Below are 15,372 nucleotides of genomic sequence, written 5' to 3' on the forward strand. Positions count from 1 at the left end.
GATGTACAGACAAAACACGAGTATCGAGGGAAATCTGCACGGACGGAAGGGGAAGGCTGTATGGGGGGTCTTGACAGGGCTGAATGGGCATAGCTCACTCCTCTCTCTCTCTCTCTCACACACACACACACACACACACACACACACACACACACACACACACACACATCCCACGCGCGCGCGCGCGCACACACACACACACACACACACACTTTTTTTTAAAGTGAAATCCATGATTGTTTATCACAAGAAAAACCACCTCAAAGCGAGGAGCTAAAGATTACATCAGCTGAAAACCTCTGTATATGCTAAATATACATCATGATCGATGTAGCGAGTCTGCAAGCAGTCAAAAAAAGATTGCTACAAAGAACACTTGAAGAAAGTAAATAAAGAAAATGTTGGATCACCAAAGACTTTACAATTCCTATTTATCCACAAAGTCCAAAGTGCCCAATAACGAACCCAAACAAAGAAAAGATCAAACTCCTGAGTGCGCGGATGAAAACCAAACAGCTAGAAGAATTTCCCAAAAGCAAGAGTTGGGAATCTCGTTCTCAACCGCTGTCGAAGAAAATCGAGGAACTCACGTGAGGATGGGCAAAACCAGAACAAATGAAGCACATTCTCCTGAGAAGCCAGACATCTATGAGATAGAGCAGGAGCAATGTGTCTAGGTGCCAGTAGTTGGCCAGATGGGAAACCCCCCAAAAGAACTCTCCAAAAAAAGACCTGTTGTTGAAGAGGAACTTTATATGCCCAAAGTTGCCTTAGTCTCTTTCTCCACCACTTAGCTGGCCGATGCATTCGCCAAATAGAATTAGCCTTATCTGAAACCTATTAGAATTCGTGGTTAATGCTCCACATGTTTTGCCCCCCCATTTATGAGGAGAAGGGCAAGGGGCTTAGGCGGTTAGAAGGGGGAGTGATTGAGAGGGAGTCGTCGACCGGTCAAAATCAATGGTCGTTGGCCACGATCAAAGTCAATGGTCGGTGGTCAAGGTTAATGGTCGGTGGCCAAGGTCAATGGCCGGTGGTCAAGGTCAATGGTCGGTGATTAAGGTCAATGGTCGGTGGTCAATCCACCACCCCTTTGTGGCCTCTCCCCTCTGTTATATAAAGCTCCCTTACCCCTCACTATCATATAGCACTCAAGCCTTCAACCTCGCAGCACCGAAGCTGATCCAGCAGCGCGTACTTAGTAGGGAGAAGGTGACTTGTCTAGCCCACCGTTGGTGGAAGAAGATTGCAGCAACAGCTGCCCTTTGTAGCTGCTCCTCTTGCAACCTTTTGCCCTTCATTCTAGAAGAAAGAACTTGTTCAATTTTGCCATCTCCTTTGTTACGTTGTGTTAGAAATGACCCAACAGAGGGTACGCACAGCGGAAGACTGATAGTAATGCCCAGGAGCTCACACAGTGTGGTGTGGGGTGTGGAATCACAAACTTCTTCAACTTATGTGCATAGAATAGATGTGCAGACTCATCAATAGACAATGAACCAACCAGATAGAGAAACCACCAAAATAATATATTTCCATCCAAAGCTATGGACACAATACAAAAGAGATAGATCCAGAGTCCCACCAATGGTGTGGTCCTCTGATCTTACCACAAGGTACTTCTCCTATCTGCTAGCTATCTCTAGACTCGAGTCCGTGTGCTCCACCTCGAGCGTTTGTAGACTTTCCGTCAGAATGGTTCTCTCTACCTTACTGCCTGTAGATCAGCCTAGGTAGGCAGCCCTTTCTCAGCTGTCTGGCAGCTTCTATGTGCCTCCTTCACCTCCTGGATGTAGGCCGAAGGAAGGTCCTCCTGCTGCTTCAATCTGTTGGTGGTTGGCTGCTCCAAAGAAATGATGATCACAACACCTTGCTGCCCTACAAGACAGCCAAGGTCCAGCCTCTAGGGAACTCAGTCTGCAGCACACCTTCCACTCTCCTTCACCCCCAGTGTAAGGCCCAAGGGAGTGGCTTCTGGCTGCTCCTATCTGCTCCTTTTCTTGCTGGATAGTTGGATATGAAATGAGGTCCAGGGCCTCTCCTTTTATAGGGCTCAAGCCCCCCTTGAACCAACCGACCAGCCAGCCCTAATTGGGCCGACTGGCTGGTCTGTAGCAGCCCTAACCAACCGGCCAGTTGGTTGGCTGGTTGGCTGCCTATCCAGCCCTATTTAGGGCCCTTTGCTGGCCCTTTGTTCCATGCAGGGCCGACCCCCTTTTGGAATGCCTACCCCGCCACCTGCCAGCCCTGCTTGCAGGTGATAGACCTGCTCAATACCTGCTGCAACAGTGCGACTCCATGCTGCTACTGTTCCGCCTCTGTTCAGCCCTTGTCCGGACCTTGGCGCACCCTGCACACCTTCCGCACACTACCCTGCAGCAGCCCGTACTGATCCGTACAGTGGCTGTCCCCTTTCTCTGGGCATACCTTGCCCTAGGTCTCCCTCCTCCATGCTCTCCTCATTTGGGGGCTTACAGATGGGGAGGGGACCTTTCCAACACGTTGCTGCACTTTTGTTGAGTTGTTTTCCAGCAAGTATTCATCTCTTTTGCTTCCGCTGTACCGTGATTTCTAACAAAACCCAAGGCCGAGGCAAAAGGATTTTATATAATGCAGGCACTGTAATTTGAGATAGCCTCAAAGGACGAAAGGAGGACTCTCGGGAAGTCAAAATCCAATCCTCCAGCCTATTTTGAAGTTCCAAAGGATGAACTGGGACAAAAGGTGAAAGCATATAAGTAATGTTTTGCCATAGGCCATACCGTGTGGCTGCGAGAGAAAAAGGTAAAATAGTTCCATCATCATGAATGACATCCGCAACAGAAGTAATTCCTTTGAAAGTAATAAAATAGGAATGTCTAGGTTCTTGTAAAGCCAGCGGAGGCTGAAAAGCTTTTGAACAGTGAATGCTTTCAGCCCTCAAGGAATTTCCTATCAGAGAATCGCGGCCATGCCATTCCAAGTGAGAAAGGACGTGCTTCCAATCAAGAAGCAAGTTGGAGAGCAAAGGGCAACCATGCGATGTACCATCAAAGCAACCAAGTAAGAAATCCCACTGAGTGGGTTGCCAGTGACCAAAGGCATAAATTGCAGCAGCATTTCCCCCTTGTGAGCAAGCATGTGCACCTGGATATCAATAATATTAAGACCTCCACGCATTTTTGGTGAACATAGTCAATGCACTGAAAGCAGTGTTAGACTTTTCCGGCCATGCTTGGATTGCCAAAAGAGTTTCATGATTACAGACATGAAAGAAGCAAGATCTGAAGGGTCACGTAGACAAAAGGAGCACATAAAAGGTACAAGGGTCGATAAGAAATGCCATCACGTTAACTAGGATAATAGAAAAGAAAGAGTACAAAGTACTTGTACCTAGACCTAGGACTAAGTGTCCTAGGTGTCACATAGGACTAAGTGTCCTATGTGGCCTAAAAGGCACTAACACTACAAGTGCCTATATTTATGCCTACAAGGCACATACCATGGCCTATAGGGCACGTCTCAGAATACCTGGTATTTTCTGGTCATGGTGGCACATGTTCATCCAAAAGGATATAGCCACCTATGAATGTACAAGGGATGCCAGATCATGTAACAAAGGGAACCAAGTGTAAAGCCTGTCAAATGACTTTGAACTTGGGACGAGGAAGTGCCTTTGTAAACATATCTGCTATGTTGTCCTCTGTGGGAAGATAGGACAACTCTATGTCCCCTGTTGACAACCGCTCCCGAACATAATGATAATGAACTTCAATATGCTTGGCACGCGCATGAAACACTGGGTTATGCGCAATGGCCAAAGCACTCTGGCTGTCAGTGTAGACAATAGTGGAGGATGTCTGGCGAATACCAAGATCTGCAAGTAACTGTCGAAGCCAAACACACTCTACTGTAGCGGTGAAAGCTGCCCTGTACTCAGCCTCACAGCTAGATGTGGCAACTATTGGTTGCTTCTTGCTGAGCCAAGAGATACATGAATTGCCAAGCAAAAAACAATTGCCAGTATGTTACACTCTGGTGTCGGAACATCCTGCCCAGTCACTATCCATGTAAGCATGCATGGTAAGTGAACCCTAATCACCATAGAAGACGGCTAAATCCTGAGTGCTTCTGAGATATCGGAAGACCCTCATCACTGCCTGCCAATGCTGTGAACTGGGCATGTGTATGAATCTGCTGAGCTGAGATACTGCATACTGCAAGTTAGGTCTGGTGTGACATAAATAAATAAGGCATCCAACAGCCTGCTGATAAAGAGTGATATCACATGGTGGGCTCCCATCATGAGTTGAGAATTTGAAGCGAGGGTCTACTGTAGTAGAGATTGGCTTGCAATCCTCAAACTGAAAACGATCAAGGAGCTGTCCAATATACTTGGACTGAGGCATCATGATAACCGCCTCAACATGAGCAAACTGAATGCCCAAATAATAATGGACCTGTCCCATGTCTGACATGTCGAAAATCTGCTGCAAATCAGTCTTGAAAGCTGCAATTTGTTGAGTATCTGGGCCCGTGATGAGCATATCATCCATGTATAAAATCAGCACTAAAAAATCAGAAAATCCTGCTTGTTTTTTCTCTGAAGCAATGTGCTTCTTGCATTCTGAAATGTCATGTCCAGGCTTGCGACAATAGTTGCATCTTTTCTTCTTTGACTTAACTGCTGTATTTTTAGATGCATGAGAGGAATTGCAGCTGCTATGCGCAGATTTTGGCTTGCCCATAGGCTTGGAAGCCTTGCCTTTTCCTGTCTGCTGTGAAACAAATGCATGATCAGGAATAATGGCTTGTCTATTAGCTCTGCTTTGCTCTTCCTGCAAAAGCAAAGTAACTAGGTGATCAAAAGAATAGTGGTCTGGATTACCCATGGCCACTAATCGAAGGGTTGTAGCAAACCCTTGATATGTATCTGGCAGTCCATTCAATGTGGTACTGACAAGCTTTGAATTTGGCACCACCTCATCAATGTTGGCAAGTTGTTCCATCAGGTCCTTGACCTTTGTCAGGTATGCATCCATAGAGTCACCTTCATTCATGCTAATTTCCTATAATTGCCTTCTCAAATATGCAACACGTGCCTCATTGCGAATCTGATAGAGAGAAGCCAATTTATCCCAAGCATCCTTTGCTGTCCTGTAAGACCGGATGTGTGGAATAATGATTCTCTTGCATGATAAAGCAATACATGAATGTGCATTTGCGTCTCTTGCATTCCATCTTGTCTGTTCCTGAGTTGGAAGAGTAGTAGTAGGAGTGCTAGAAGATGAGGCATCAGGAGTAGTACCCCTTGCAGAGGGACCAGCAGTAGAGGCAACCACTGTAGCATTGGTTGGCCTCAGATCAACCCCAGAAACAATATTCCACAAATGCTTTGCAACAAGAATATGTTTCATGAGATAAGACCGCATCGGATAGTTGGTGCCATCCAACTTATCATCTTCACGAAGAATGCCAAATAGATCTTGATTGTTCCTAGCCATAGTATCACAAATGTGATACCCTGAAAGAGACCTGAAAACCCAAAAGCCTCAAGGCTATCACTGCAAAAGCTGGCTGTCCAAAAAATGACAGCAAATATCTCCAAATTTCCAACCCAAATCAATGGGCAAATGCAAATCTGACCCAAATGTGACTGTGGCAGGCAATGTTCACTGCAAAAACAGCAAATCTGGCAAAAGCCCCAAATTTAGTGAGGGCAAATAGGCCAAAAAGAGGGCAAATATAGAAAAGCCCCAAATTTTGCTGAGATGTTTGCAAATGTGACCCAATGTATGATAATCTGACTCAATGTCCTGCAGAAAAGACTCAATGTTTGATAATCAGACCCAATGAATAGCCTCAAGGCTTTAAACTGCAAAAGTATGATTTACTGTCCCAAACACCAGTTGAAATTGACCTCCCAAGACAAAAGCCCCAAATTTTGTTGACCTGAGTGATGACGTGGCACAATGTGACAGTCGTGAACCTGAAATTAACTGAAAACTTCAATTTTTGGAAGGATTTCAGTTGTCAACCTTGTCCAAAGTATTGTATTGACAGGTTGAGAGTCCAGATGTCAGAAGCCCTAAATTTTCTGTTGGAAATTAGGGTTTGACAGTAAAAACTTTCAAAAACAGTAAAAGACTGCAAACATTGCTTGTGAATCAGCTTCTGGTCCTCTGAACTTAAAGCTGAGACTTAAAAGACCTCTGTAGGTAGATTATAACAGACCACGGAGCTGCTGCAGCAGGTCGAAGTGCAAAAAACGGCTGGAGCGTAACTGGAACTGCCTTCAGGCACTTCGAAATAAATGCGTGGCTGCAGGTGTTTCCTGTGGAGGTCTCTGAGCAGGTCGCGATAGCAGGACGCCTCCTGCAGATGACTTTGAAGAGGTCACATGAGCTGGACGCCTGGATCTAAGGCTAGTTGAGGTCGCGAGAGCTAGGCGCCTGGATCTGCAGTACAAAAGTGGCGATATCCACGGGTACTGCAGAGGACCTTGAAAATGCTGCAGATGGAGCCTACAAGTAGTCGCCTCAGCTTGGAACAAGCAATGAGGCACGTTTTGGCGACGGAAAAGCGCTGGAAGCCTGGGACAGCAGCTGGAGGAAGCGTACAGAATCCATATGTGTCTGTACGGACGTCCGTTCTGGTGTACAGACAGTACGGAAAAATGATGCAGGAAGCAAATCTGGGCTTTGATACCACTGAAGGGTCATGTAGACAAAAGGAGCACGTACAAGGTACAATGGTCGATGAGAAACACTGTCACGTCAACTAGGATAATAGAAAAGAAAGAGTACAAAGTACTTGTAGCTAGACCTAGGACTAAGTGTCCTAGGTGTCACATAGGACTAAGTGTCCTAGGTGGCCTAAAAGGCACTAACACTACAAGTGCCTATATTTATGGCTACAAGGCACATACCATGGCCTATAGGGCATCACTAGAACCACCAGGAGATGTCCTACAAGATCCGCTTTAGTGAACATGATCAGAGGCAAATAGAATTGAATATAGGCCACTAGAATGGATTGCACTATTCAAAGTCGAACGTGCAGTGGCCAGGTTACTAGTTTCCAATATTCTATCTTTTTTCTGAGCTTGACAAGCACCCAATCAATCTGCTGATGATGGGGGATCTCCCAACCCAAAGGGTAACCAAGATGACGAACAGTCTGAGTGGGTGGAATTGTTTCCCCTGGCCATAAGAGACCATGCCAGTCTTTAGAACGCAAGGGGAGCAGCTTAGACTTTTGAAAATTCACATGAAGACGAGGTGCCAAACCATAGAGTGAAAGGGCTTGCATCAAAGCCGAAAGGTCATTCTGCTGAGTATTCTTTGGGGTAAAAAAGGAATCATCAGCGTAGGCTTGAGCAACCATGCTGCAATTTTCTTCCATTTCCAAGCCATGAAGGATTCCTGTATCCACCAGATGGTCTATATATTGCAACATAGGATGTGTAGCAATGGCATACAGCAAAGCACTAAGGGGACATCCCTGACGGACCAAACAAAGAAGAGTCCATTCTTCAGAAATGTCTCTAGAGAGAATACATTCAGCTTTGCTGTCCTCATAGAGCCAGTAGATAACCTGCTGCATTTTTATTCCAAACCCCAAAGCTTGCATGGTTTGTGAGATAAATTCCCATTGAACTATATCAAAAGCTTTTGCAATATCCACCTGCAAGAGTAGAACATCCTGTTGCGTGTATTTTGCATATTCCATGCCAACATAATTATGCATTTGCAATATTGTCTATGATATGCCTACGAGGGATAAACCCATATTGAGAAGGATGCAGCCCCTAATGCAAATAACCTTTGATACGATGGGCAAGCATTTTGGCTATGATTTTGAAAATGACTGGCATAAGTGTGATTGGTCTCCAATCAGAGAGTGAATCACATAATTGATACTTAGGAAGGAGCTTTACAAGTCCTTTTTTCCATGACATTGGCATATGCTGATTTTCCCAAGCGGAATTAACCATGCGCAGCAAAGTAGATTTCAGAATATCCAAAAAAACCAGGAAAAATTCAACAGTGAGACCATCCCATCCTGGAGATTGCCATCTATCACAGGATTTAACTGCATCAGACAATTCTTTCTTTGTGAAGGGGCTTTCTAGTTCCAAAGCCTATGTAGCAGAAAGGATAGGATGGACATGTTGTAAAAGAAGTTGCCGTGCAGACACATTTTGAGGAGGAGAAGGATCCACATGCCCAAAATTAAAGGAGAAATGTTGCACACAAGCAGCAACAAGTTCTAAGCGAGATGAAGACCAGGCACCATGAGGCATCCGTATCCGGCAAATATTTGCTGCCTGTCGCTTGTAATGCAAGTTTTTAAAAAATTACTTTGAGGAGCAACCTTTATCAAGAAAAGCTTTCTGTCGAGAGCGTGTTTCTCATTTAATGAGCTTTCTTTTATCATTAGATTGGAGACAAAATCTGGCCTGGCATAGCAACATCTCATATGAGATTTGCCATAATCCCGAATAGTAGCTTGCATTCTAGCAACAAAAGCTTGCCATGCATAATTCACATACTTTTTTTTTTTTAGTGAAATCTTTTATTTTTGCGTGGGAAACCCCAAGAAGAGGTAAAAACCCACCAATATGTACAAAGGAAAAATTTACAAGTATAACCTCAGAGACAAAAACTCATGAGGTAACCATAGTAAAAGGTTACATATTCGTTGGAGCAGGATCCAATAGGACATCTGCCATCTTCAAATTATTATCTTGCAAAAAAGGATGTAACGGAGTGACAACACCATCAATAAAACATAGTTGTTTTTTCCCCTTGTGGTTCTTCTTTATATAAGCTGGGAGCCTGAACTTCTAAATCACAGGATCAAAAACCTTTTGCAAACAAGGATGAAATGACTCCAGCAAAAAAGGAGCATCTGGATCCGAAACGGAGAGGCTTGGTAAAGGAGGAGGCATCTGAACAAGTGTCTTAGTGGAAGGAACATGGAAGTCGAGAGAAATATCTGCATCTTGAATAAGAGTATCTGGAGCTGAAGGAGACTGTAGATGTTCTTCTACCTCATGCAGATCAGCAGTCATACAGCATCGAAGAACCTGACATAACAACTTCAGTTGTCGAAACAGCAGCAAGAACCGGATCACAAGGGACCTGTAAATCTGAAACTAGAGGAAGAGGATCCGGAACTGATAAGGCAGCAAAAGGATTGGAATCCTGAACCATCGGAGCTTCCTGAACTTTCTTCCAGACTTTAGAAGATATAAAACGCTTGACTTTTTGTGTACTGGAAGAAGAGAGAGAAACTGTAGGAACCGAAGAAGGAGCAGGGTTCGTCTGAACAGGAGGCAATGAAGAAAAAGATGGCCAGGCTCTAGCAAAATGGCCTAATTGGTGACATTTGTAACAGGCATTAGGAAATGAAGCAAAGCGAAGGGCACCCCGAAGGGGATGAGAAAATCCAAAGTCCAACTCCAGGCAAGAAGGAACCAATTGCTCCATATCCCAAAGAACGCATACGTGAATATCTCTGCTTGTGACCAAGAACCCCTGTTTTGGAATGAAAAGTACACGGCCTAGCAGAGCTGCAAGAGAAGGAACATGCTGAAGAAGCGGGACTGGTAGATCTTTAAAAATAACCCAAACAGGACAGAAGTGGAGAAGGGAGCGTGCTGGATCAAAAAGAGGATCCTAGGGCATAATTACTGCAAAATGACCCGCCCCGTGAACTCCACCTAAAGTCAGCAAATGGAAAACAGTGTCCACAGAGGCATAATCCACACACGCTTTTTTTTTTGGTAATATCCGGTGCAGTATATTTATATGCTCATAAATTTACATGATGGGAGGTCTCCGAAATGGAGAGTATCCCAAAGATCAGAAACATAAAAAGAAAAGCTCTATGCAAGAAGCATCCACATCACCCTCATGGCAGGCATCATATAAGGATTGCCGCAATGAGACTCGGAAAGATTCATATGACTTGTGAATCTGCTGACCCAAGTATGCCAAATTATGCTCCCTCTAGTTTGTCCAAAGAGCCCAATATCGCACCCAAGAGAGAAATAGTGAGTATTGAGACAAAGACTTCATAAATCTGCCAAAGAGCCAGAAATGTTTCCCAAATCTGTGACTCGGGAAACGGATCCGAAGATAATCTGAAATTCTATGAGGAGGATCCTAGTACACGGGCAGTGCCAAAGCAAATGAAGAACAGTCTCTGAAGGAGCCTGACATCTTAAACATGTGGATGGTGCAATGCGACGTTTAGCAAGTGTGACCCCCACTGACAATGTACGTGCCATACATCTCCAAAGAAAAAGTCTTTGCTTCAATGGCATTTTACACTTCCATAACATCCCGAGATTCTTCATAATCCACCCACCCACCCACCCACCCACCCACCGTTTGTAAGACTAGAATATATCCAACCGTACAAATTCAGATTTCCTCTTTTTTCAAATTATCCCTCCAATTAGTCAAGGAATCTATAGGTGATTGTCGCCCTAAAGCCCTAGCTCAAATTGTATGGCGATGAGGGCGTAGAAGCAAAAGAGGGTACACCTTTAACAAGGGCTTTTCAATGAGGGTAATTGTTATGATATTTTGTTAGTTTTTATACTTGGCTTCTATCTTTAGCCAATTTTATGATACTAAACATTACAAAAGAGTCTTTGATGAGCTCTTCATGCACCATTTTCACGGTGTAACTAGGAATGAGGAAGATATTGTGGCACCATCAGCAATTGAATATGTTTTTGCCACTCTTAATACTTCTATTAGAGCGTAACTACGAATATGAAGCCTTCTAAGGTATTTGGGTTCCCAGTTGTAGTGCTTATGGTATGTGTAGTTTTTGTGTTTCCTATAATCAATTCACATTGAGGTGGGCTGTCATTAGAGGCCCATGATTCCTAGGAAGCACATGATTTATAGACATCGCACTTGAGGTAGGTTGGGTGAGAGACGAGCACTTCATTTTTAGGTGTATAGCATGCACAACAAAACTGCTACTTCCAACAGGCCCATGATGTGGTGTCAAGCTGCATCCACCACCCTAGCTAGCATGGGTTGACACAGAGAATCTCATGAGCTATTAAGATCATAGCCATCTTCTGTTAGTGAGTGGATTTTACCCACACCCACGCCATTCATGTCCTCACAAAGGAAGCTGGGGAGTATCAATGAGGAGTTTGTCAGCTCAGGTTCCATCACAGCCAGTGCTTTAAATTAACACCTTTGTTTGTTCTGATGTCACAACCTTTTGGTAGGCAACATTAGGACTTTGTACTGGCAAGTCCAAAAAGACACTTTGGAACTTTGGACTGGCAAGTGCACGAAAGACACTTCGATCTCGCCCATCCTTAGATGGGTAAGCACTGCTTGTGAGAGCAAATCAATTTCTTTTTAACATCGATCCTTTCCTACCTGCAATGATATTGGGGACTTCTATTCCCAGCTCCAATAATTTAAAAGAGAGCAGAGATGTCAAAGGAAATTTGCTGTAGTATCTCTTTTTGCACTTCTGCTTGGGAGGAACACTATTTTCCAACATTTGATAATACCTGTACTCGTATTTTTCCCGAGTCCAATTAACCTCTTTGTTCCTCTGCAGCTTTCGTCTCGTCTTTTGTTCATCATTGTCATGTGTAAGGCTCTACTGAATTTAGACTTACATACACGTCAATGCTCTGAGGTTCAATTGAATGAAATTTTTGACAACTTTAAGAGGATAATAACACATTTCCTTCTTTCTTTTGCATGTTAGTCGTTCTTTAGTGTTATGTTTTTTTGGTCTATACTAACGATTTCAAGAATTGCAACTCAAATATTCTTAAATATTATATTTGTATTGAAATTCCAGAAATTTGGATATTAGGCTTGCATCCTGAAGTTCAAGATTAAGGCAACCCATGGCTTACTAATATTGGAGTTTTATTGTTTTCAGGTATGAACAGTATAAGAAAAAGAGGGATTTGATTGACAAGTACGAGGGAGGTCTGGAAGCTTTCTCAAGGGGATATGAAAAGATGGGTTTTATTAGGAGGTCAGATGCTGCTTTGATCTGATTTTTGATTGTGTTTCTTCAATTTCTGTCTATTGAGTGTGTGACCATGAGTGCTTTTTGGTAGGAAAATGTTCCACAGTATTCTACTTAATTCCAATTATATTCCTAGTGGCTTTTCATGTATTTGCTTGTGACTAAAGAGTTAAAAGAGAGGTGAAGGTAAGTTGTGGTTTTTGTTGTCCGTTAATGTTTGATTCCTTTCGTTGAGGTCAATCATAGTTTAGCAAGGTTGTCACAAGTGTAATGGTACAAATTGCCACCCCATTTCGCAAATCTAGCTGCTTCTTCATTGTCACACCCAGATGTATCTGATTATGTATGATCAGACTTAGGACTCAGCACAGGTGATGATGCTCGTTTAGTAGCTCCACCCTTACGGTGATTTGTATCAGGTTTTCTTTCAGTCTCATAGACCCATCGGTCTTCCAAAGACTCTAATAAAATTTCTTTCTTTCTCTTGGCTAAAGTAGGTCTTGTCTTGCAGGCTGTCACTATGTTGGCTCACATAGTGACTGAGCACATATGCAAAGAGCAGCTAGCTTGCATGGAGCATGTTTTTTGTGGTGCTAACGATCAAGTATCATGCTTTTTTCTTGGCTGAATGTTGACATGCTTGCTGTTCTTGAGGTGGTATTGTGTATCTTCTTTTGGGCACATCAAGGTTGTGCTGATTGATTTTTTAGTAGGTGGATTTCACCTTCACTCTCTTTAGATCACATCTGAGGCCACTCCTCTCTGTGATACGAAGGGAGGAACATGCATGGCACATGTGGATTTGTATTCAATTACTAGACACACGATTGATCTTCATTGCAGTATGTTACTTTCCCCCAGACACATCATCCTATGTGCGAGAGGTCACCACTAACGGGCACAGCCCATATGAGACTATCCATGATGACATCACAGAGTTCTTCAGACACGGGGACACTCTCCTCCTTGGTGACTTCAATGCACCTATTGGGAACAGACAGGTGGGCTTGTTAGATTTTGATGAGGACTCCCTCATCGTACGAGAGATGGATGCAACATATCTGGGGATTGTGAGGCAGTCGGCAGATGCAGATGCACCAGTGACAGCATATGGGTGGCATCTACTCGAGTTGGGGTCTATACATGACGTGATCATATACAACGGTCTTCGTAGATGGCCATCATTTGGAGGGCTCACTTGTTTTCCACATGGAGGGGGGAGTAGTATGGTGGACTACCTGCTCGGTCCACTAGCCTTTGCCCCACGGATACATGATTTTATTGTACCTCCTCTTCCACTCGGAGACGACCACTCATATGTTACCTTCTGCATATCGATCCCCATGCCAACCATGAGGAGGATCCCCCCGCCATCCACTCGCGTTCATATCCATTTTGATCGTGCTCTTGACCTAGTGTACGTAAGCCACCTGGCTTCTGAGCTTCCAGTACTACTTGGAGAGAGGATAGACCTCGCACATGCATCAGACACCCTTATCTCAGTGATACAGGATGTTGCCACCAGATCCTTTCCCATGACATGATCTGCGTGTTTTAGATGGGAAGATGCCCCAAAACCCTTGGTTCGATGATGAGCGTAGAGAGATGAGAGTCCAGCTTACACGTGAGCGAGCACTAGGACACTTGACTTCATCAGAGGCAAAACAGATTCCAAATACACACTCGTAGAGGGGGAGGAAATGCAGAAACTCATAGATGTGAGATTTATCTATGAGATAGAGCATATGGACTAGGTGTCACTCATTGTGATAGTCCTGAATAAGAATGGTAAAATTCGAGTATGCGTAGATTGAAAAAGGTCAATGCCGCCAGTACCATTGCTATTCATGGAACATGTTCTAGAAAGGGTAGCCAGGAAGGAATCTTATAGCTTCTTAGATGGGCTCTCAGGGTACAACCAGATATCCATCACCTTGGAAGATTAGCAAAAAGCCACTTTTGCAACCAAATGGGATGTGTTTGTGTCCAAGGTGATGTTGTTTGGTTTTCAGCGAGGCTGATGATTACCACTTTCAAGGAGTACCTGAGAGACTTCGTGGAAGTCTTCTTAGATGACTTGTGCGTAGATTCCAAAACTCTTGTCGGACGAGAAGATGCCCATCCCTCAGCAGTATGGCACACGTATGCATGCTCCCTATATGGTGTCCTAGGTTAGGCACCATCTGATATGTCCTCCGTGCCTAGACCCATTACGTGTCATCTGTTCATTGCGCAGAATGTACAAGCTGCCCTTCTTCGGCTTCATATCCGAAGATTACCAGATCATGAAGGACTACGCACTGAGCATTTTGCACATGGGCAGGAGATCTTGACCCCGATCCTAGCACAGCTGTTCAACCATGCCGTATGCCATGGCTTCCCACCTATCTGGAGCACCACCACCATAATACCGAAATACAAGGCAGGGGATCCCATGGACACTGGGAATTACCGCACTCTTATGATTGGCCACATTTTGGCTAAGATATACGGGTCGATACTAGAGAGAGTGATCATCAGTTACACGGAGGGTCATGGGCAGCGTGCACTTGGGTAGGTGGGCTTTCGGAGACAACACTCCACCCTAGACCACATTTTTACCCTAAGGGCCATTATTGAGGAGGCGAAGACGAGGCATCAGAAAGTCTACACGTGTTTTGTAGACTTTCGTAAGGCATTTGATATTGTCCCACGCTCTCGCCTGATCAGGAGGTTAGAGGAGTTGCAGCTCCCAGAGATCATGATTTGGGGCGTCATGAGTCTATATGAGTCCGTTAGAGGGAAGGTATGTGCCCCAGGAGGCATGTTAGACTGGGTTGAGAGCACTATCAGAGTAAAACAAGGCTGCCCCCTTTTGCCTACCCTTGTCGGGCTCTATATTGATGAGATCAATTCTTTTGTCGATCGCCTGGTGGAGAGGGCTCGCTTCTGGCTGACCTGATGGTGTAGATGTTGTTGTACGCTGATGACATAGTCCTCATAGCTTCCTCAGCAGAGAGACTGCAGAAACATCTAGAGGTTCTGGAGATGTTTTGCACAGAGAGAGAGAGAGAGAGAGAGAGAGAGAGAGAGAGAAGTAGAAGTAGAAGTAGAGTCTATTAACGTTCTCGGGGGGCCAATAATGACCTATGGGACCCGTCTCAATACAATGTAAAATAGAGTCTCCTCAAGGAGAGGGGTCACGAGTCTATGAGTTCTTGACACCAGGTAAAAAGACGAGTGACAAAAGATCCCAATGCTGTCGGAGAGGTAGTAGAGAGAACTAATGTCAGCTGAGCGGAGTCCTCCAGTATCTGCTGGTAGTCCTCCTTGATATGTGCATATTGGGGCACTGTAGAGCCACATGTGCCTCCGTCTCAA

The 15,372-nt window shown here is 44.4% G+C and overlaps 1 protein-coding gene across 1 annotated transcript in view; it reads left to right on the plus strand.

Annotated features, from left to right (window-relative positions):
- The window catches only part of SBE2.2 (starch branching enzyme 2.2), a 185,093-nt gene that overhangs the window by 29,010 nt on the left and 140,711 nt on the right, over positions 1–15,372 (plus strand). Inside the window, exon 5 of the mRNA XM_087402084.1 lies at positions 11,920–12,018. Within this exon, the coding sequence (XP_087258210.1) occupies positions 11,920–12,018 (99 nt within the window). The remainder of the gene's footprint in view (positions 1–11,919; positions 12,019–15,372) is intronic.

Source organism: Dipteris shenzhenensis, chromosome 30 (assembly GCF_047967505.1).
Source record: "Dipteris shenzhenensis isolate YYH24624 ecotype China chromosome 30, Dip_SZ_1.0, whole genome shotgun sequence".
Taxonomy (NCBI): Eukaryota; Viridiplantae; Streptophyta; class Polypodiopsida; order Gleicheniales; family Dipteridaceae; genus Dipteris; species Dipteris shenzhenensis.